This window comes from Rhinolophus ferrumequinum, chromosome 21 (genome assembly GCF_004115265.2).
Source record: "Rhinolophus ferrumequinum isolate MPI-CBG mRhiFer1 chromosome 21, mRhiFer1_v1.p, whole genome shotgun sequence".
Taxonomy (NCBI): domain Eukaryota; kingdom Metazoa; phylum Chordata; class Mammalia; order Chiroptera; family Rhinolophidae; genus Rhinolophus; species Rhinolophus ferrumequinum.
Window position 1 is genome coordinate 49,864,903 of NC_046304.1, and position 22,622 is coordinate 49,887,524.

Consider the following 22,622-nt stretch of genomic DNA (forward strand, 5'->3'; position numbering starts at 1 on the left):
CGGCAGACTCTCATGTGGCACTTATATGCCAGGCTCTGTTCTAAGCACTTTACATCATCCAGTCCTACAGCAACTCTATTTTAATCTCATTTTACAGATGAGTAAACTGAGGCACAGAGCCATTAAGAAATCTGCCTATGGCCACCCAGAGCTAATAAGTGGTAGAGCCCAGATGAAAATCCCAGCAAGCTGGAGATGCAAAGGCATAGAGTCAGGAGAGGACAAACGGCTTTGCTAAGAGGGTCACAGATCGTCATTACGTAATCCAGTGTGTGACCCCAGCTCTGCAGGATCAAAGGCCTAGATTTGCTCACTCACTCAGGAGTGGATCCATTTCTCCAGGCAGGCTCGTATTAAACCCACAAGACCGGAGCAAGACCCTGCATGCCAAGCCACGTGATAATCAGGGGATTGTTTGCTAAGCATGACAGAAAAAAGAGACTTGGAGGATTTCAATGTTTAATGAAATCAGGCTGACATTGGCCAGCTACACTATAAGGACAGCCTCAATGTACAACTCCTATAGTCCCTTCTACCCCTGGGTCCTCTCCATCCGGAACTCTGCCCCCTTCCACTTCCTCCCTCCACTGTGACCCAGGTTGGGTAGGCATCTATTCGCTCCAGATCTCCAGTCTCCTTCACTCCTTCAGGAACCACTTGCCTTTGAGCTTGAGAATGTTTTGGACTTGACCTGGTTATGGGGAGGGAGGAAAGACGGGGAGGGATGCTTCCTCTTCGGGAGCCTCCGTCAGTCACACCCAGAGTTGTCATCTCACATCTCTGCCTCCATGTCGCTCAGTGCCTGTGTCAGGTCCTTAGGGATTTGGGTTTCAGAGGAGAGAACCATGAAGGAGAAAAAAAGGTGATTGGGACCTTACAACCCACCACCGGCCCACCCCTCATGCCCTGCTTGAAATCAGACATTTCTGGTAGTGAAGTGATTCTACCAGCAAACTTCTGCTGGGTGCCAGGTACTCCTGAGCACCCAGGAACAGGACCCACTCCCAATCCCCAAGGAGCTGAGTCTGGCAGGCTCGGTGGGTCAGTGGGCTGGCACAGAAAGATGACTCAGGCCACAAAGACTTCAGCCCAACATGACGCATGGAAGACTTCTTAGAAGTCAGGAACCTCCCATCTCACATGGTAGAAAGTGGGCCCTTGGGGACTAGGTCCAATGCTTGCAGCTCTGTCCAGCTGCCATGTTCTAGGTCCTGACTCAGTGACTTCAGAAGGGCTGCAAAATCCACAGATCCAGGAGGAGGTCCAGGCTCTGACGGTCAGAATGGTTCTGGGCTCCCAAGGAAGGGATCCCTTCAAGCCCATGTCCAAGAAAGGAAGGTGTCCCCCAGTGCACTGCTGAGAAGTGCCCAGAGCAAAGATCCACGGTCCAAGATTGGCAGTCAGATACAGAGAAGCAAAGCTGGCACCTCCCTCCCTGAACACCTCCAAAGACCTGAGCCGAAAAATGTCCACACTCAAACACACCAGGGACCTGACCTCTTGGGATGACAGGTTGGCACACGAACAGAGACTTGGGAAAGACAGAGGTGAAGGGTCAAGTGAGCCCTGTGCTATGCCCTCCCGGACCCTCACTCCCCCGTGCCTGAAGAGCCAGGTCTCCTCCAGACACCAGTCAGCACCACAGACACATGAGAAGGCCGCACAGAGAAGCCCCTGACCACCGCCTGCGTGTTCCATCACCTGCCCTGTCTGCCACCTGCTCTGCCACAACGTGCCCTACTCACTGATTTTCTTAGCAGAGGAGGCAGCTCATTAGCAAAACAGAAGAACTGGACTTAGGGTGTCCGAAAAACTGGGCTTTTGTCCTGGGTCTGCCATTAGCCAATTGTGCTTCCTTGGTCGTTCCATTCAAACAGTTCTTTAGAGTCTGCAGAGCCACTTGCACGTACGTTGTCTCCTTTGATTTCCACGGCACTGAGACAAGCAGCACAGGCACTGGTTATTGCCGGGAAAAGGGGAGCCCTTGCGGTCAGGGCCTTTTGGATTGTCAGTGACAAAACCCAACCGAAACCGTCTGAAGCAAAAAAGAGTGGAAGAGAGTAGTTTCCAAGGGAAACGGAGGTGGTGTTGGCATAGGCTCGTCATGCAACCACAACAGGTGTCCCCATGGTTATGCTGGGGGAGGCTTCTCATTAAAGATTTAATGAGAAGTGACTGAAAAAGAAATAAACTGAACTTATCACCCTCACCGCTAAACTGAGCTGGTTGTGTCCCACACGTGGTGTTATTTAACACTAAATAAACAGACTTAAGTTATTAATAACCAGACTTAAGAAATGAATTGATGTCACCCTATAACACAATTGGCTTATTGGGGCCGTGGAGCCAGACGTCACCCTTTGGGCGACAGTAGACTTTATTGTGGAGGAAATAGATGTCCCAACTTTCAGTCATCCAGGAAGGTGGTCCATGTGGGGGCAGGGGACGAGGACACAGGAAGTGAGGCTCAGGCCAGACTGAGGGGAAGCTCTTCCTCTTCATTTTGGGACTAGGGTCAGTTGGTGAAGACGACTGGATTTTTCCAGTGAGGGTAAGGCATGAGCGGCCATGGAAGCAGACGAGAAGTGAGGCAGACGCCTGCCAAACAAGGCCAGCTTCCTGTGTGTGTGCAACCTGGGCAGTCAAACACGGCCCCACGATGGAAAGGGCCTCGTGATTGGTTTAATATTCTGCTGTTGCCACTTAATAATTTTTATACACAGACCTCCAAAAATTCTAGTGCAGCCCTGGGGACAATCTCAGCGTGGCCCAGGACAAACACTGAAACAGAGTCAGCGCCAGTGGAGGACATTTATTCACAATACAGATTCAAGACTCTGCCTCCAGAACGTCTCAGATGCCTCTGGGAAGGAGGCCTGATGCAGTGAGTCACTGTGAACTGGGTCTCTGCAGCAGAAGAGCCAAGCAACGTTATCCCCTGGGGATTTGCCTCCATCAGAAGCCAACTGCAGGATAACAGCTCCAGGAAAGCAAGCCAAGATTTACAGACACCAGGACCGCTCGGGGCAGAATCTCCTTCACTTTACCTCCACCTTCTCTCCCATCTTTTCTCACATCTCGTTGTATTTTAAGATGAAATACCTTACCTCTCTCCTGGTTCCTCTTTCACTTGCCAACTGCCAGACAGCAAGGTGTTACAGTGGGGTTTAGTCCTTCTGCTTTTTCTTGCAAAGGCTGTGTGAAATTTTGAAATGAGAACGTTGCCTGAATGTTGCAACTCCTTCCAATCCTTTCTGAGTGACAAACCAATCACCAGATCCTTAAATAACACAAGGCACGACGGGGCATTGGCACGTGGGTTTGAGGGGGGAGAAAAATAATATTAAAATAAGAAGAGCTGCATAGTCTAGTCAATTTAGTACCAACTCATCTGATGATTTTACTAATTAACCCGACGGCACACAGAGTGAGCCATGGGCTGTGATGGACCCCTAGAGCATATTCCTTTATGTAAGGAAAAAAACCATAATGAGCTATGTGGCTTCAGTCGTATTTGTAATGTTCCATTTCTTTGGTAGGGTGACCCGTACATGGGAGTTTGTTTCGTTATCTTTTTAACGTACGTACACATTATATAAACATATGGTATACATCAAATTTCTGTAACTTAAAATGAAAAATGAATAAGCGAATAAATGATAGGATTGGGGCTATGGACTTGTGGTACAGAAGGTGGGAAAGTGATGCGGAGAGATGTGGGAGGCGTCAGAAACTCCCCAGGATGGAATCTGTATTCTAGGACCTGTAGGGAAAGCAAGAGAAGACTTTCCTCCACTCTGCTAAGAGTAGATCTTCTGCCACACAAGGGTTCAGAATGTCTCTTCTCTATTTCGGACCCTTGGGAATTGTCTTACCCCTTCTTTAACTCTGAACCCGTCCCCAGAGGTCCCTTCAGCAAAACCAATGAGTCAGCCACCCTTCCTTGATGCAAGCACCCCAGGCCCTCAGGACAGGGCCATGTGACTTTGAGATCACAGGGGACTATGGTGGGGAAGGGCTTGTGCTGGGCAAGGGGAATTTGCGTGATTCCAGGGGACCCTTTTCCCACTGAAGCTGGACCATAGGCCCTCATGAGTGACAACGTCCAGACGCATATAATTACTAGAGGCCTTTCGGGGGATGCTAGACTATACTAGCTGGGGTGTAGTGGAGAGAATCCATGTCTAGAGAACAGCGTGAACAAAATCAATGGCTGCCAATCCTTACTCCATATATGAGTGCCCGCCCTTGACTCAGCATCAATCAGGTTGTGGGAGCTTGTGTGCACACGACATAAATCCATCTTGGCAGAAAGTTACCAACTGTCCTTTCTTGGGATATGCTGCCTACGTCTCTAGGCAGTATTTCCCAAGACTTGGGGTCCTCAAATGTCCTTTCTTTTATGAAATTATGGTCCTAACAGATGGTTTAGCAGACACTTTCTTAACTGATCCCTCCCTCTCTTAAGCAACTTACTAGATCAACCACCAGCTTTTAGTCTCCTGGTGAAACATACTGGCAATGGGTAGATTCTTCTCTTGAAGACCCACTCACTTCTGCTCTCACCCTCCGAGGTACATGTTCAACCAGAGTTGACTCCGTTCGGGCCCAAACTTGTTTAGGCCAGTTATACATGTTAATTATAATTATGTAACTTCATTAATTCACCCATAAACAAATCAATTAAGGGTATAAACACAAAGGACATTGACATGTGAAATAAGAGCGTGAACAAAAAAGAGAACTGTTCTCTCTACGAAAACTAAATTAAATGCTTTGGAAAGACTCGAGAAAAGCATGTCATTTTTAAAAATGCTGTCGAATTAGGAATGAGGGAGAACTATAAAATATTCAGAGTGAAAACGTAAACATGAAAAAGGGTTTCGCAATCAGATTGCTTCACAAGTATCTGGAGTGTCTGGCTTCATGTTAGAGAAACTGAACCTGGAGCTCCAGCACCATGTGACACGAGTGTGTAGTTTATGCAGAAAAGGCCGCGGGCCCCTTCTTTCCTCAGACCCACAAGCAAAGAAAAGACTTCGGTTACATCAAAAATACTAGCAAATTACTACGCAGTTAGCACTTAGATATTCTGAGTCAAAATAAAGCATTTAGAGAAAGAATATATCTTTTTCATGATTCCCTGATTTAACCAATATTTTCAATGAACCCATCTCAATTCAAATTATATTGGATAAGAATGCACCTCCTACTTGGCAAATTAAAAGGCTGACCTGATATATCAATCCCTCCCGATCTAAAAAATTGTTGATACATGAAATCAACTAATCCCAGCAGTTTGGCTCTTCCACGGCTAAGCGGCTATGAACTCTATTTTTAAGGTGTCAGGCAACGGTAGCTTTTAGCCTCACTTCAGTCTGACATTTCTCTTAATCATGTATTTTGGAGGTTACCAGCCCACTGTGCTTTCCTCCCTCAGCTAACTCTCAAAAAGACTCCATCTTCTAAAGGCAGTAATAGACACATAGTTCTCAAAAGGTGACTGTCCAAACCCTACAATTTTTATAAAGTAGAATCTTTAAATATTAATAATTCAAAAGCCAGAGGAGGGAAACCGCAGCAACTTTAGAGAGGCTCTAAATAATTAGGCACTCAATCAGAGCTGAGTGGTGAAATATCGTGGAGTTTGTCAACACAATGTGCTTTCCTGGAAATCATACAGCAAAATGGCAAATGCCAGCCTCACGCAGCCCAGAGGAACCATATCTGAACTTTCGCTTCTTTTGCAACAAAGGTGCTAGTCTAGCACCCAAAATCTGCCTTAGCAAAGAATTTATGGAACAGCCGGATACAGCTGAGACAACACGAAGATACCAATCTGTAAACATTACGACACAACTTCCTTTCAAACCTCTGGCATATATTTGCCTCACTCCTCCCAGCCCCGACCACTTCCCTGGCTCTCTCTAAACTCTATTTCAGGCTTGAGCAAACGGGGCTGGCTTCGAGGTAGAGTCCTGCTCTCATGACCCAACACCTAATGAACCCGAATGCCTCCCCTGAGGACCACCGGTCGGAAATCTGCTCTGTCCGCCTATACATCATTCCATTTCCATTCCATTCTAGTCAACTCCATTTCTGAGGTCACGAAAAGATCCCTTTTCAGACAGCCACCAATCCAGGTGACTGGAATTCTGGATTAAAACATTATAGCCAGTGATATACTTGGTAGACACCTGTTTTAAGGCTTGAATAAAGTAATTAAAAGTGCTAGTCTCCCTGTGTTTCTTGATTTAGGTCAGAAGTTTCATGGCAGTAATCTTCATTAGTATCTGATTACTAGAAAAGGTGAATTCCTTAGTATCCAACATAACCATGCAGTTAGAGATTCTGTTTGGTGCTGGCTGCTTAAAAACTCAGCAATAAAACCACTTCGTATGCAGTCGTTAAAATGGCACAATGATTCCCTGGCCCAAGGCTTTCTATTTTGACTTTTACATTTCTACTCACTCAACTTTTGCTCTGCTCTGAGCTTTTCCATTTAAAGATCTCTCTGTCGGTACTTCTTGTTCTGTAAATCTTCAAACAGCCTGGGTCAAACAGTCTCACTCTGACCCAACCAGCATAAATGACCAGCCCAACAATATTTAAGCTCGTTTGGGTTCTGCAAATTCCCCACGATGGTAAAGCTCTTGAGATTCTAGGGAATTATTCAGGGAGTGGGAGCAGAAACAAAGAGTGGCACATGCTGGAATGGCAATCCACCAAAGGCACCACCCCCAGTCACTTGCGGTGTCCATAGCTGTGAGAAATCAGAAAAGCCCCAGGACACACTGAAAACGGCCCACTAAACACTCCTACGGCCCCCATACCTGCGGGGACACTTGCCTGTGGCCCAGGCATAGCTCATTTCTTCCCAAGCCATGACTCCTTTCCCTGACACTTCATTCTAGGCCCCGCCAAAAGAGACCTCAGTGAAGTAATAGAACTTTGTCCTGCAGTTGGGAGGAATCATGGCTCCTCACCTCTCCCCTGTTTCAGGAGGAGAGAAAGAAGTTGCTCCACTTCACACTTCGTGAAGTCGATGCTGGAATTCCTTAGGTGGCCCAGGTGGCCCAGGATGTCCTTCCTAGAATGATGGACACAGGTGTTCCTGCTCCCGAGAGCTTGCTCTGAGTTCCAAGTCTAAACAACATGCATTATTTATTCATTCAGTCAACAAATATTCCAGAACCCACCGCTTACCAGACGTGAAACTAGGCAAGGGGGACACAGTGGTGAATAAGGCAAAGTCCTCACCTTCAGGCAGCCTACAGCCTCGTGGAGGGGGACACAGCAAACCCACATACCAATAAATAAGTTCAAAAAGTAGTAAATGCTATGAGGAAGTAAAACAGGGCAACGTGACAGAGAAATGGGAGGCGTAGCAGGGGCCACTGCCGTTGGGTGGTCAGGGAAGGCCGCTCTGAGAGGGGACATTTGAGCTGAGAGGTGATGATAAAAAGAAGCTAATATTCATATATCTGCAAGCAGAGCGTTCCACGAAGGAGGAACAGCAAGTGCCAACACCCTGAAAAGGGAGCAAGCCTTATCTTGTTAGAAGGGCAGCTGAAAGGCCGGTGTGGATGAGCAGAGCAAGAGAGCGGGAGAGTGGCCGGAGACGGGTCAAAGGGGCAGGCAGGGACTCGTGGGTCCTGGGGCCTTGTGGGCTGGGGGAAAAGCCACCAGAAGGTGATAAACAGGAGTGAGCAGGTCTGTGCTTTAAAAAGATCATTCTGGCTGCTGGGAGGAGAATGGGCTCAGGGACAGAGAATGAAAGAGGGACTCCAGGCAGGGAACTGGACGGTTGCACGGAGACAATGAGACATGACAGGATTTAGGTCACATTCCGGAGGTGAGGGCTGCCGGGACTCTGGAATAAAGACAATGAATCCAGAGTTTGTAAATATTCGCTAACTATCCCTGTGTGAGTAGCTGTGTGAGTGTGTGTATACACTTGCTAGCGATAAAACTTGGTAACTCACTGAACCCCTCTTTGCCTCGATTCCTCATCTGTAAAATGGGGCAGTAATCAAGGCACCCTCGTGGGGCTGTCCTGAGGATTAAATTATTTGCTGTAGGGAAGAGCACCGGCCACAGAGTATCTGTTGCCTCTGGCTACTCTGACAAATTACCACAAATTTAGTGGCTTGATGAAAACAATACACATTTATTCTCTTACAATTCTGGAGGCCAGAAGTACGAAATCAGTTTCACTGGGCCAAAGTCAAGGTGTCAGCAGGGCTGGTTCCTTCTGGAGGCTCCAGGGGAAGATCCGGTGCTTGCCTTTTCCAGCTTCTAGAGGCTGTGGCGTTCCTCGGCTCCCGGCTGCATCGCACCACACACAGCTTCCATGTCACATTGCCTTCACCTCTTGTGACTGTCTTGCCTCCCTTTCATAAGGACCTTTGTGGTTATATTTAGGACCTACCTGGAAAATCTAGAATAATCTCCTCATGTCAAAAGCCTCAACTTCATTACATCGGCACAGCCCCGTTTGCCACATAAGGTAACTAACGCTCACAGGTCTGGGGATTAGCACGCAGGTATCTTTGGGGCCCATCACTCAGCCCACCACACGTGGGAAGCAATAAGTTACGATGCATTCCTATTATCTTTGTCATTGTTATTCCTCCCTCTGCAGCCCCGGAGCATGGCCCTGGCCCCCTCCCAAGCCGTGTGGGCGAGGAAGGGATGTGGAGAGAGCGCTGTGTAGCTCCCAGAAGCTCTCTGAGACCAGGCCTGGAGCCCAGGTCAGAGCTGAGGGGGAGGCTGGCTGAATCAGGCAAAGGCCTCAGGCACCAGCTGGTCCCCAGGAGGGGACAGGGAACAGAAAGCAGACGAGGCAGGAACGTGCTGACAGGCCTTGTGTGGGGTGGAGAGGAGGTCTTAGCATCGGCTAAAGCATCCTGATGGAGCTGTATTCCGTGGGCCCCTCGAGGCTCCTGTTGGGCAGGTCACTGATGAGACTGTCCATGTTGCTATAGGTTGGCTCCTGGTCCGAGGTGTCCAAAGACACAGTTGCATAGCAAATGTCCTCATTTGGAAAGGGAGCCTGCAATAAAGACGCTTGGGTCAGGGAGGCTGGGAGGAGGCTAAGCCCATGGCCAGCTTCCGTGAGGCTGAGGGACAGACCCCCTCAGGGCTCCTGAAGTCCACTCCCAGGCCCTCCAGCTCCCCTCCCTGCCAGCCACCCTGAGCTCCCCTCCCACAGCAGAAGACACTCTCCCTCAGCTCCGTGCCAAGCAGCGCAGTCTGCATGGAGTCCCAGGGTACTCCGCCTGCCCAACACGAGGACCGTGTATGACCAGGCTCTGGGTCCCCACTGCTGAGACGGGGTACGGAGACACTTTGGGCTCCTAGTATGGAGCCAAAAGCCTGGGGGAGCTCAGCAGACAGCTCTTTTAATAGCTGCCACTTTGCCTAGCACCCACCCTCCTCTATGCGGATCTGGCTCTGGGCCACACCGAGTACACACCATGGTGACATATCCCACTTCCTCCTGGTCCTCCTGGGCAGAAGGGCGGGACTCTGTGAAGGCCTCCTTCCGGGAAGAGCTGGGGAAGGTTCCAGTCTGCGTCAGGGTCAGGTTGGCGTAGCAAAGGTCGTTCTCCAGGGGCTGGACCACCTAGGAGAGGAAGCCCAGGTTTCTCTCGCACAGGACACCAGCCTTCTGCTTCCCTGGGCCCCTCACTTCTCAGTTCCCCATGCTGTCCCCTCCCTGCCTTCCTCCCTTCTGGCTGTTTCTAGCACCCCCCGCCGTTCTCCCAGGCCTTGCAGCTGGGCCGTGAGTATGTGGACACTTGGGTATGTGGTTTGTCTGATGCCTTTGGACCTCGGTGCTCCTGGGAGCTGGAAAATGAGGAAGGAGGGAAAGGAGCTGTCTGGTTCTCTGGTCTGACCTCAGGGAGTTTCTTACCTGCTCTGGGGATGTCCCAGCAGCTAAAAGACAAAAACAATCAGAATTAGAAAGCCTGTTCTGGGACTCACAGGGGCCACCAGGTCTGGGGGAGAGAAATACGGAAGGAAAGAGGTAAATTAGGCTCCAAGCCCAGAGACAGGAGACCTGGTTCTCATTATGACTCCTCAGAAGACGCTCTGTGATACGGGGCCCTTCACCTCCAGGAGCTTCCATCTTTCTACCCGAAAAATAAGGAGACCTCAGCCCATCCGTTATCCATGACACACAACTGTGACATCAAGTGATCGGTGGCCCTGCCAGCCATCGGCTCTCCTGGGATTGAGTTTCCTCCTGTGCAATCGCAGGCTGAGCCTGGGACTCCTGCCGGAAGTGCTGCCTGTTACTCCACCATGTGCCTACCTGGTTCATCGCTCACACCTACCTCCCCCCGCCACCCAGGCTGCACCCAGGCTGTCTAATCCCTCCTTCCCCAGCTCCCACTGCCTTTGACTCATGTCTGTCTCGTCGCCTTTGTCCCACTGGATTCTGGTTCGTCTCCAGGTGGGCTGCGGGCTACAGGGTGGCTGAGCCTGCCCCTGCCTTGTACTCTTGGTGCCTGGCTGTGCCTGGCACACGAGTGCCCATCAGTAAAAGCTGTCCGCAGAGACAGAGGATGGAACCAAGCTGCCCTCCAAATGGAGGGTGCGAGCTGGGTCAGCACAGTGGACCAGCTTTGGGGGTTCGCTGGCTCCCCTTTCTGCCCTTTGGCCCTCCCTCTACCCTCTGTTTTAGAGACAATAGAGAAACAAGAAGTTTTTCCCCTGATTTTTAGTTTCAAACGTCTAGATACTGAGAAGCACAGAGAGTACCTAGAACTTAAGTCAGAGATAATACATTTGGGAGAGAACGTGACGAACGTGGGTCAGGCATGCTGCCCCCCAAAACCGCAAGCTCCCCCAGGCTGTGGAGAGGGCCCCATGAGAGCTGAGGTCCCAGTGGGTACTGAGAGGGGAAGGAGGTGCCGCTACGTGAGAATGGGGAAGTGGAGCCAGACAGGAAAAGGGTTTGGTTCAGGCCATCCCTCGTGATGGATAAGTGCAGGCTCGTGAGCCAGGAGCCTCTTCCCTAAAGAGCAAATTTACAAGAACAGTAGGTCGGCCTGAGCAAAGGCTGGGGTAGAGGAGGAGCAAAGGTAGGAGTCACAGCCAACCTTTTTAATAGAACCCAGAGAACTGTATGTGTGTGCGTGCATGCATGTGTGCGTGCATGCATGTGTGCGTGCATCTGTGTACATCCATGTATGCATGTGCACATATGTATATTAACTGAGTGTGTGTTTCTGTGCATGCATGTGCATGCACTGTGTTGTGTGTGCATGCACGTGTGTGTGCACATTTGCTCGTGTGTGTGTGTGTTTCTCCCTAGCCCCATGTCAGCTCAGTACCTCCTTGGTAACCATATGAATTCCACTGAAGTGGGTAAGTGTGACGCCCTAAATGGGCTGCCTACCTAAGGCCATTGCCACCTCTGCTACCAAGAGCCAAGCCAGGAAACCGAGAGAGGTGGGTCAGAGAGAAGAGGAGAGCCAGGAGGGATGTGCAAGGCAGACAGCGAATGCCAACGCCTCCTGGGTGCAGCTGCCCGTGGCCTTTGGTACAGTGCCCCCTTCCAGAGCAGGCTGGTAATCCCTTGGCGAGACGGTTCCCAGATGACATTTCTGGCCATTGGCCCCACACATTTGCACCCAGCGCAGCCCCAGCCCCATCTCAGCCAGATCCCCTCACCTTTCTTCTGTCGCTTCACCATTCTCCAAGCCAGGATGGAGGCCGCCACCAAGAGAAGCAGCAACACAGCGAAGAAGATGGGCAAGAGGATGTTGAGCTTAACGGAGTCACCGCTGGAAAAAAAACAGAAGACACCCACGCAGCCTGGCTCACCTTTGGGCCTTATCCCCTTTACCTCCTAGCAAGGAGGGCCATACACCTTTTGATCTGCGGTTTCCAGACTGGGAACCCCCACTCCTGAGTGCCCTCAAAAACGGTTTAAGAAAAAGTTTCAGTAGGTCTAGAAGCCTAACAGAAATTATATAACAGGCGCCGATAAGGTCTCCCTGCTTCTACACGTATCCTCTGTACTGGTTGACTGGTGTCCCTTACCCCATAATTTATGTTCACGGAGAACCTGTGAAGGTCACCTGTGAAAGTGACCAATTTGGAAACAAGATCTTTGCAGATGTAAGGTGAGGTCCTCCTGGATTAGGATGGGCCTAATCCAATAACTGGTGTCCTTATAAAAGGGAGACGTGGGCACACACACCGCAGGAAGAAGGCCGTGGGAGAACAGAAGCAGAGATTGGAGTGATTCGGCCACAAGCCAAGGAACGCGAAGGACCGCCAGCCACCACCAGAAGCTAAGAGAGAGGCCTGGGACGGATTCTACCTTTGAGCTCCAAGGAGCCAACCCTGTCAACACCTTGATTTCAGATTTCTGGTCTCCTGAGCGGTGAGAGAATAAATTTCTGTTGTTGTAAGTCCCCCAGTTCATTATGGCGGCCCCAGGAGGCTTCCTGTAGTTCAGCACCAACAGAGCAGCCAGGGGAATCCTTTTAACCAAAAGTTCGAGCACATCCCTCCTCTGCTTACAATCCTGCAACAGCCCCATTTCGTTCCAAGAAAACGGTCAAGGCTGACAATGGCCTCCACTCCCCCAAACTCTCTTTCCTCATGTCTTACCATGCTCACGTTTGCTGGCTCGACTGGGAGGGAGACGGCTGGGGTCCTTAGAAGAAGAGACTAGGATACAGACATACACACACAGCGGAAACCACGGGAAGACACAGGGAGAAGACGGCCATCTACAAGCCAAGGAGAGAGGCTTCAGAAGAAACCAAGCTTGCTGACATATTGATTCAGACTTCCAGCCTTCAGAGTTGTCCAGAAATAAATGTCTGTTGTTTAAGCCACCCAGCCTATGGTACTTTGTCATAGCAGCCTTGACTATCAAGGACTATCTCTTACTCATCAATATTCATAGAAATTTGTAGAATAAATTCATCCATCAATTAACTCTATTTGGTACATTAATTACCTCTTGGACGTAAGTGCCTGGAGGGCAGACAGCTTGATTATTTTGTGCATCCTCGTATCCCTTTCTGTTTCTTAAATCAGTAATAGGCTTGAGTGGGTGCCCAATAGTTACTTGTTGAATAAATGAATGAATTATCCATTCAATGCTGATCGAACATCCTAATTGGTAATTACGTATGGCTTTGATTCATAAAATGAGGAAACTCCTTAGCTATTACTTATTAAAAGCAGTTTGGTAGAAAGAACCTCCCCAAACAGAGGGCAAATGGCAGAGGGGACAAAGGGGTCCTTGGGACAGAAAGATTGGGGATGTCCCATAGGGCGTCTGTGGGAAGGTTCAGCAATAGATCACAGCAGATCTAGAAACAAAGGCAAGAAGGCCAAGCAGACTGAAGGAGGAAACAAAAGGGACCTCTCAGCCTCCAGAGAGCCCCTTTGGCTGCTACGGCCGGGCAGGCCACTAAGAAACATGAGCGGGTCTCAGTTTCTTTCTCTGTAAAATGGGAACGTGTGTATCTGCCCATCCTTCCTCATAAGGTGGTTGTCGGCAGGGTCAAAGCGTTAACAGAATAAAGGATGGGAACGTCCTCTGTGAGCTACCACATGCTCTAGAGACATGAGGGACCGTCAGTATGAATGCTATTGCCATAGCCGTGGTTAGGGAAACAGGACTTCCCCAGGGCCTCCCTGTTCTCCGGGAATTTGGACCAAGAGCACCACGACCCCCGTGCCCACGCATGCCCTGGCCGTGCCACAGGCTGTGTGTGCCTGCTCATCCATCTCCCATACTCTGAGCTCCGCAGGGGATGCTCCATGTCTGCGTCTCCAGAGTTCAACGCAGTACCAGCCACGTAGATGTTAACTCAGTAAAACTGGGATGGATGAAGGAAAGAAGCAAAAACCTGCAAACTGCACTGAGCTCCAGGAGGAAAGGTCTGGGGGCTCCAAAATCACTGTGCACCCTGACAGCAAGTGGGAGGGGCCCCTGACATCCTGGCTGGGACCTAGGACTGGAAAGGGTCCCCACATTAGAGGAGTTTGGGGCACGTAGGCCACAGGGAACAGCAGCATTGAAGCTGACTTACCTGCCATCGGAGTGGTGGCTGGTCACCGTCGGGGCTTCGGTAGTGTTTTCTGGGGTGACTTCAGCTGTGAACATGTTGTTGGTGGAGGTGGCAGTAGAGGTAGTGGGGGTGGTCGACACTGTAGTTGTTGCTTGGCATACAGATCAGATTACGTTCTACTCTGCCTGCTAACGTGCTCACAGCCCTGCATGTGGCCCTGAGCCTAGGGGTGTGGGGGGTGCCCTGGCCTGAGGAGCCTGGAGCAGGGCTGTGGAAGGGGCCTATGGCCTGGACAGCTCATACCTCCCTGGTCTCTAGGAGACTCAGAGCCTCAGAGGCGGGTAGCGCTGGGCACAGGTCCAGGGAGGGTGTCAAGAAGGCCCTGGAAGGGGGAGGGGGCCCAGGATTGCTTCAGGTCAAGGGCAGCTGGAGTTCAGCTGAAATTGAAGCACTCCTGCTGCTTATGGCGGGGCTTCGGCCAATGCCTCCCCCGTCTTATTTATCCAGCAAAGACAGGAGCAGAATGGAGGCTTACCAGGTAACATACCCAAGATCTGTGACTTCCAAGGTCAGAACCAGCCCTGAACAAAATGACAATGTTCAGGAAGCGTCTTTACTTTAGACAAGTGTCTAAGTTTCTACAATGGGGATAGTTCCTTCTCAGGAATACTGTCAGGACTACATGAGACAGTGAACGTGCTGTGCTTTGCAGGTATAACAGGCCTCCCAGGTTCCAGGTTTTGTGGGGGTTCTGTTGACTGTGTGTCCCCCTTGTGCCACAAGTGCCCTGTGAGCTGGCACTGCCTGTCCGAGAGTCGGCAGAAACAGCTCAACAGATAAACATGTTCAAACCAAGATATTCCCAGGAGTGACTGCATTCTAGAAGGACTTAGGAAGAGAGTGTCATTAAACCCAGATACATAAACGGCTCACGATGGGCCTTCAGGCACCAGGAATGCAGCTCTTTGACTTATGAGGCCTTTCCAGACTTCAGAAATTAGGCCCCCATCCAATTTCTGGGCCTCTTTCTCCCTGAGATTGGATGTGGAATGAGGGGTGAGAATAGCACCTGTGAAGTCCCAGCTGCACACTCCACAAAGAGCAGGGCTATCTGGGCACCAGAGGTCCCAGGAAAGCATTGCAGGAATTGACGTCTCTGGGTCCCAAGGAAGAGGGTCCTTTTGACCCACAGGCTAAAACTGGGACCATCACCTTCATCTCTATGGACAATAGACTCAGGCACTGAGCTGTGCAGAGAAAAAATATATATGCCAATAAGGCTTGATCCCATCCTGGAGAAGGTCCTGGGAGCCATGGAAGCATCTCAGAGAAGCCTTGCCCCTCCCACGCCCAACCATCAGTCAGGGTTCCAGGAGACCTCAGGACTCAACCACCCTGTGACAGTTCACTCTGAGTGAGTTAAGTCACTACAGAGGGACACTAGGGACTAGGACAGAGCAGACCATGAAGAGACACGTCCACATCCTCTTACCTGGATCGATGATCACTACAACTGGGACCCCAAGGTCAACTCCACTTCTCTCAATCCCACACCAGTAAGTGTCTGCATCATCTTGCCTGAGCTCCTTCATGGTCACGGTGAATATGTGGCTTCTCTGATTGTCCTTGATGGACACACGGTCCTTCTCCCACTCTGATGCAGTGGTTTTAACTAGAATCTGGCAGGAACTCCAAACAGCTCCTTTACACCACCACTTCACGTAGTTCTTCCATTTGGGGTCATAGCGACACTGCACGGTCAGTGAGCCCTGCTCTGGGCCTCTCACGGACGCTGGGCCCTGGATGGAATAGGAGCCTGGAAAACACAAACCCATGTACCTGTCACCTCTCACCTGAGGGCGGGGCCGCAGCTTCCTGCACTGTGACCTGCTCCAATTAATCCAAATGACTGATGGGTCAAATAGAGTCAAGAAGGGAATACCCCTTCCACCAGACAGACCTTTTGTCCTTTAAAATTCCACTGGGTCAGTCACCTACGAGCACAACTACAGATCTCAAAGAAACAAAAATGTTGACACTGAGCGATCATAGCTTCTTGCAATTCACCCCTCTCCCCATCCCTATGGCCAATATCATCTTGGTATTTCCAGCAATGTCCTTACGCAGCCATCTCTGGGACACTGGGCTCCTGGGGAGGAAGTACCAGAGGACCCGTTTCCACAGGAGAAGGACCACTGCCTTGACCTGTCCTCATGATCACAGGGGTTCCAGCTGAAGCATCCTCACCGCCTGGCTGTGCAGAGGCTGTGTCCCTAGTGGTCCGAAGGGTTTCTAGTGGCTCTATAGTAACCCCCCCGCCGGGGCACCTTTGAAGTTGACCAAAACAGTAATGCCAACTGCGGACTTATGCCACGCAGATCCCATTTTCTCCACTGAATTGCTTTGATTTCTTTGTCAAAAAGCAAATTTGTGAGTTACTTATGGATTTTCCGTTCTATTCCACTGATTCATGTGTCTGTCTATCCTTATGCCAGTCCATACTGTTTTGAATACTACAGCTTTGCGGGAAGGCAGGTATTATAGAGTGAAGCACCATTTCATTAGCTCCAACCGCCTGAGCCACCGGGCCGGCCCGAAATGTTTCTTTACTGTAAGGAAAACAATACTTCCAGCATGATGAAAAATGACAGCTGTCACTTAAGCCTCAGTGACAGACCCTGGAAAGTAGTGAGGACCACAGAGACGGGAGAACAGGGGACCTATGCAAAGGCAGGGCCTCCATTCCATGTCAGCCGATTGTCCTCATGCAAGCAGCAGGCTCTGTATTTTCAGATCTTTTCATTTTTCTGGAGTAGCCAGAAATCTGGATCTTATGTGGAACCTCTCAACTTTAAAACAGCAGATACAAACTGGGCCCCACAAACCCTGTCTGTTGGCTGGACCTGGCGTCCTCGTTGAGCTCCAGGTCTATATTCAGAAGTAAGGCTCTTTTCCATAACTTTCTTTGTGCTGTGTCAAGGTTTGGTATTAGAGATACGTTAGTTTCACAAAATTAGTCTGTTAGATTCCCATCATTTTTATGCTCTGTTATCAGAACATAACTATAGCAAAGAAATTTTTGTTTCTTTACAACCCTAAAAAGTTCTCAACAAAACTATCTGGCAAATTCTTTATTGGGGTAAATTTTTTTTATTGTGGTGGCTGTTGGTGGTGGCTTCGGTTTATTTAGACTTTTAACCTCTCCTCATGTTTTTAAAAATATTTGTATTAAAATATACCTGACATACAATATTATATTAGTTTCAGGTGTACACCATAGATATTCAACATTTATATACCTAACAAAGAGATTCCTATAGGTCTAGCTACCATCTGACACTGTACCACGCTATCACAATTTTATTGACTGTATTCCCTATGCTGTACATTACATCAATTGGAGCAAATTCTTTGATTACTTAAAGTTATTTTCCCATCAATATTGATCTATTCAAGTGTTTTTATTGTTCTTGAATCAATTCCATTGTTTTGTTTCCCAGAAAGTCATCTATTTTATGGAGTATGTATTAGCATAAAGTTCTGCAATTATAAAGTATCCTTTTATAATTAAAATGTTCATATCTATTATGATTACACATTTTGATTCCACACCCTATTTCATTTTTATTGATTACATGTGCCACAAGATTTCCTCCCTTCCTGTTTCTCCTCCTTCTTTTTTCCACACTAGACCAGTTTTGAGATATTTCTGTTCCTTACCGGCACCCACCTGGGAGCACAGGTCTGTCTGTGTGTCGTCAAATGGTCACTAATTCTCACCACTTTGAACTTGGCTTTGCCAGAGAGTCTGATACAATCTGAAGTTTTCATACATCATATATAAATATCCACTCTTAGCTGCCCTGTTAGCCTGTCTCCCCTGAGCATTTGGTTTGGGGCCTGACTCTCGAAGCATCTGGGCAACTCCCTGCTTGGACCCCTCTGTCCAGGTGCCCACTCGTCATCACCCTCGGCAGAGCACCCTCCTGACAGAGGGCAGCCCTGAGCTCCAAGGAGCACCATCTGCATCTGGTGTGTTTATTCACAGCCTCCATGATCGATTGGGAACAATCCTAGATCAGGAGGAAGCTGAGCCCCAGGAGGAGGTAACGGACCCCATCTCCAGCCCGCACGAGACATCAGCTAGTGTCCATGCTGGGTCAGCAGAGCTGGAGTCTTGTCCATCTCTGCCACCAGTTAGGGAACAGCTTAAGTTGGACAAGGCAACTCATTTTTCTCTGAAAAAAAAATAGGGTAATTAAAAGTCTCTTCCTTTTTCACAGAAAATGAATGCTATAAAGCCCAGTGGGAACTGGTTGATATTTTTTTCTTGTGTACTTTTAAAATAATGAACCCTTTAGAAGCAGGAAGCAGTGCCAGGTAAATTTGTTACTTGTGATTGGACATTCTGGGGAGAGGCTGGTAAGAGGTGACAGGTTCACACTGGTGACCAGGTTCCTCGTTAACGCGCAGCAGTGCCTGCTGGCTTCAGACAGACCCTCCCACTCTGCCTCAGTCACACCTGAGCCATGAGCACACACACTCACTCCAGCACTACTCTCACATCTGCTCACCATCAAGCTCCCCCGTTCCACACGTCAGAAGAAAAGCAGGGCTTTATGTGTGTTCCCTGCCAATTTCTCTCCTAACATCTCACCCAAAGCCTTCTCCATATCTACACCGAAACTCGGGACTGAGCGTCCAAGCACCGCCCCCAGCTCTTCCATTATCAACCTAGTGGTCCTGGGCATGTCGTTTTCCTCTCCCAGAACCCTTTCCCCAAAGAGATAATAGTATCTTCCCAACCTGCCACACCAGGCTGTTCTGAAGCACGTAACAAGCTATATTGCCTTTCTGTTCTTCAAACGTGCCAAGGCCAAGCTCATTTCCATAGCAGACACTTGCTGTTCCCTGTGCCTGGAAAGCTGTCCCCTGATCTTAAGTGCCTGCTGCTTCTCCTCTTCCGGGTCTCAGCTCAGGGGTCTCCTCAGAGGGCTCCTTCCAGCTCACGCTCGCTAAAGCCTCCCACTCGCCCTAAGTCTCACCCCCAGGGCACCAGCCTGGCTTTCCTCATAGCACGTGTCACATTTTGCAAGTATCTTTTTCATTCCTACGGCTGATAGAATGAATGATCAAATCATTCTCTCTGGCTTTGCCAGAGAGTCTGATACAATCTGAAGTTTTCATACATCATATATAAATATCCACTCTTAGCTGCCCTGTTAGCCTGTCTCCCCTGAGCATTTGGTTTGGGGCCTGACTCTCGAAGCATCGGGGCAACTCCCTGCTTGGACCCCTCTGTCCAGGTGTCCAGGAAGAGTCACAAACCAAAAAGGGCTATCCGGTTGCCTTGAACACCCAGTTCCAGAGCCTCAGATCCACACACACTCCCGGGGCGACCCAGAAGCTTCTCTCAGGAGAACTCTACTGCTCCCAATTCTTCTCTCTGTTCCTTGATATTACTGAGTTCTTACTGAGCTACCACTCACATAGCATACAATCCCCCCTTTTAAAGTGTACAATTCCGTGGTTTTTAGGACATTCACAAGCTGTGCAAACATCGCCACCATCTAATTCCAAAAAGAAACCCCTTACTCACTAGCAGTCAGTTTCCTTTTCTCCCTCCCCACCCCCAGCCCCTGGCAACCACTAATCTATTATGTCTCTATGACTTTACACATTCTGAACATTTCATATCATACAGTGTATGGCCTTTTGTGTCTGGATTCTTTCACTTAGCTTAATGTTTTTGAGGTTCATTCGTGTTGTAGCATGTATCAGTACTTCATTCTTTTTTATGGCTGAATTGTATGGATAGACTACGTTTTATTTATCCATCCACCACTTGATGCCTATGTGGATTGTTTCCACTTTTTGGCTATTACAAATCATGTTGCCATGATCATTTTCATCCAAGTTTTTACATGGACGCATGTTTTCAGTTCTCTTGGGCATTTACCGAGGAGTAGAATTGCTGGGTCACATAGTAACCACATCTTTAGCATTTTCAAGAGTGTCAAATCGTTTTCCAAAGTGACTGCACCACTTTACATTCCCGTGAGCAATGTATGTCCTCTCCAATTAATGTTAAGAGTCTCAGTTGTTCAGTTCCACGAAAGCAGAAAGAGAAAGACTGGGCCTGGGGGTGGGGTGGTTACAGCAATCATATTATGTCTGCTTCATTAAACACATGCACTCATTCAACTAATACTATTTGTCTAATCTGTGTGGTTGTAGGTGAAAAATCCCTTTCCTCCTGAAGCTTACATTCTCTCAAGATGGGGGGAGGAAAATAACGCAAGGGAATTGCTATTTTAATTAGAGTCATCAATGAAGGCCTCAGTGAGAAGCAAAAACATGAAAGGTGGGAGGGAACTTTGGAGCCTGTGGCTATCTGGGAAAGTGCATTCTGGACAGAAAAAACAGCAAGTGCAAAGGCCCTGAGGCAGGACTGTGCCTAGCATGTTCTAAGAACATCTAAAAGGCCACTGTGGCTGAAGTGGGTTGAGCCAGGGGGAGCAGAGTAGAGGAGAGACCAGAGAGATGGTGAGGTGGAAGAATCCAAATGGTGAGCACCTTGTAGCCTCCATAAGGACTTTTTACTCCAAGTAGGATGGGAAGTCGTCAGGTTTTGACCAGAGGAGAGACAAGATCTGGCCTCCATTTTCAAAGGATCATTATGGGATATGAAAAAAGAGATGGATGCTTCCTGGGTTTTGCCTGAGCACCTAGAAAGACAGAGGCTCCAAACACAAAGGTGGGAGAGAAAGGAATTTGAGGGGGAAGGTGTGGTCAGGTCACATTTGAAATGTCAACATCTGAGTGATGTTCTGTGGGCAATTGGATAGACGATTCTGGAGTCCAGGCTGGGCGAGGGATACCAAATTGGAGTCATTTGTATAGAGATAGTGCTTAAGGCCACAGAGGAGGTGAGAGCAACAAGGGAGTGACTCTAAATAAAGAAGAAGCCCAAAGACAGCCCTGAGGCCCTCCAACATGGCAAAGTCAAGAAAATCCCCTTAACTTTTGATCAACATTGTATCCATCAACTTAAAGTTTAATTCAACCTGCTATCACTACCCCTGTCTCAGCCCCACCCTCCTTCTTCGTCCTACAAAGCTACTTTCTCTTGACTTTTCAGTCCTTCAGCAATTTCTACTATTTCCTTCGACCCCAAATGCCTAGAATCACCATTCCCTCCCTACCTAGCAAACTCCCTGCTTTCCTTCCTTCAAAGCCCCCTCCACCTTCACCTCTTCCCCAAAGCCTTCCCTTGCTCCTAACGCATTCACAAAGGTCCCAGAGCAAGTATTCACCAGCATTCCTGAGAACCAGGTCCCCTCTGCTTTGACCAGGGAGGCCCGTCTGTCCATTTTGAATTATCAGCCCCTGGGTGCTCAGGAATTATGCCGTGTGCTGGGTGCTTCACGAATGCCATGCTCAATATTTCTGCATTGGCAACTGTAGGCACCGAAACACTGGGTGAGTGACGGAGGGGATGAAACACGCAGGCTCATGGCCTGGAGGAACGACCTAGCAATGGGGTCCCCTTCTCAGCAGGACACCCGCTGGGCCCCCTCCTCCGTCTGCCAGCCACTTCCTCCTGCCCCATAACATTTTCCCAACAGGTGCAGACCCAGAGCCCACTCACCTGAAAGCAGGCAGAGAAGGCGGAACAGCAGCAGCAGGTACATCTTTCTCCACACACACGGGTCCTCCCGGGTCAAGCCCGTCAACAAGAGCAAACTACAGGGTAAACTCCTTCATCTTACAACCTCTACTTTTGTTCACTCTTGCTGTTGCACTTCCTCCTTTGGTCACTTCCCACTGATGAATAAACCTAAAAGAGGAAGGAGGGGGAATGGGTGAAATGGCAAAGCAGTTAGCAATGCAAGAAGTCATAGAGGTTGTGAATAAGCTTTTGAGAAATACCTTCCTGTCCGGAGCCACATGGGCCCTCTAAAAAGAGAACTTTGCAGTGTTTCTAGGTCTTCTGGAAATTGCAGGCACAGACCCACGGGCTCAAGCTGGCTTATACAATCCTCTCCATAGGTGGGTAGACAGGGACAGGGGAAACCCAGCTCCATCGGAGAGTTCTTGGATACCCAAGGCTGATGGACAAAATACCCTAAACCTGGAATTTCAGGTGTAACCAGATTCTCAGGAGCCCAGAAGGTCAGGATTTCAATCGCATTAAGGGGAATTTGGGGCCACAGTCGTGCCAAGGGCTCCTGTCTGAAGAAACCAGCTCCTTGCTCGTGGTTATTACCTTCTCATGCCTCAGCCCCCACCTTGTAATATCTATCGGTTGAAGTAGGAAGAAAGGAAGCACCAGCTCTACTTACTCCCTTCTTTCCAACAACTCTGAAGCTATCCCCTAACTCCCTCCCCCGTCAGGATCCCAGCAAGCCCTGGGGTGGAGCACAGAGATTAGGAACAGATAGAGCCCTTCTCATATTTCTCTCCTGGAGCCACTTTTGCTATGTGTCACACACACCCTATGACATCTTGAGGGGCAAGTGAGCCCCAAGGGGGGGATCTAATCCCCTCACACCCTAATCAGGAATGAAT

The 22,622-nt window shown here is 49.1% G+C and overlaps 2 protein-coding genes across 7 annotated transcripts in view; one reads left to right on the forward strand and one right to left on the reverse strand.

Annotated features, from left to right (window-relative positions):
* RAB37 (RAB37, member RAS oncogene family) overlaps positions 1-22,622 on the forward strand; it is a 58,830-nt gene that overhangs the window by 7,563 nt on the left and 28,645 nt on the right. The gene's annotated exons all lie outside the window — the stretch shown is intronic.
* Positions 230-21,873, reverse strand: CD300LF (CD300 molecule like family member f). Of its 4 annotated transcripts, none has more exons than XR_004421308.1 (8): positions 21,703-21,873; positions 15,544-15,867; positions 14,073-14,202; positions 11,686-11,798; positions 9,920-9,942; positions 9,479-9,628; positions 6,987-9,055; positions 230-814 (listed from the first exon to the last, which is right to left on the reverse strand). XR_004421308.1 is itself a non-coding variant. In XM_033090375.1 (7 exons), exons 1-7 carry the CDS (start codon positions 21,743-21,745, stop codon positions 8,900-8,902), a joined length of 939 nt encoding a protein of 312 aa, XP_032946266.1. In that variant the 5' UTR covers positions 21,746-21,873; the 3' UTR covers positions 6,079-8,899. The 4 variants fall into 4 exon arrangements, 2 of the variants coding, with proteins under 2 accessions (XP_032946266.1, XP_032946267.1); XR_004421307.1 differs by lacking the exon at positions 230-814 and having other exon boundaries at positions 6,987-7,146; positions 8,183-9,055; XM_033090375.1 differs by lacking the exon at positions 230-814 and having other exon boundaries at positions 6,079-9,055.

What these genes read in the sequence shown, in the direction of transcription:
- CD300LF (XM_033090375.1), bottom strand. Translation starts at nt 21,745, where the DNA reads ATGTACCTGCTGCTGCTGTTCCGCCTTCTCTGCCTGCTTTCAG. An exon ending in AGCCACCACTCCGATGGCAG is followed by an intron (nt 11,799 to 14,072) that starts GTAAGTCAGCTT and finishes TTTTTTTTCCAG; the next exon opens with CGGTGACTCCGTTAAGCTCA. An exon ending in CTGGGACATCCCCAGAGCAG is followed by an intron (nt 9,629 to 9,919) that starts GTAAGAAACTCC and finishes TTCCTCTCCTAG; the next exon opens with GTGGTCCAGCCCCTGGAGAA.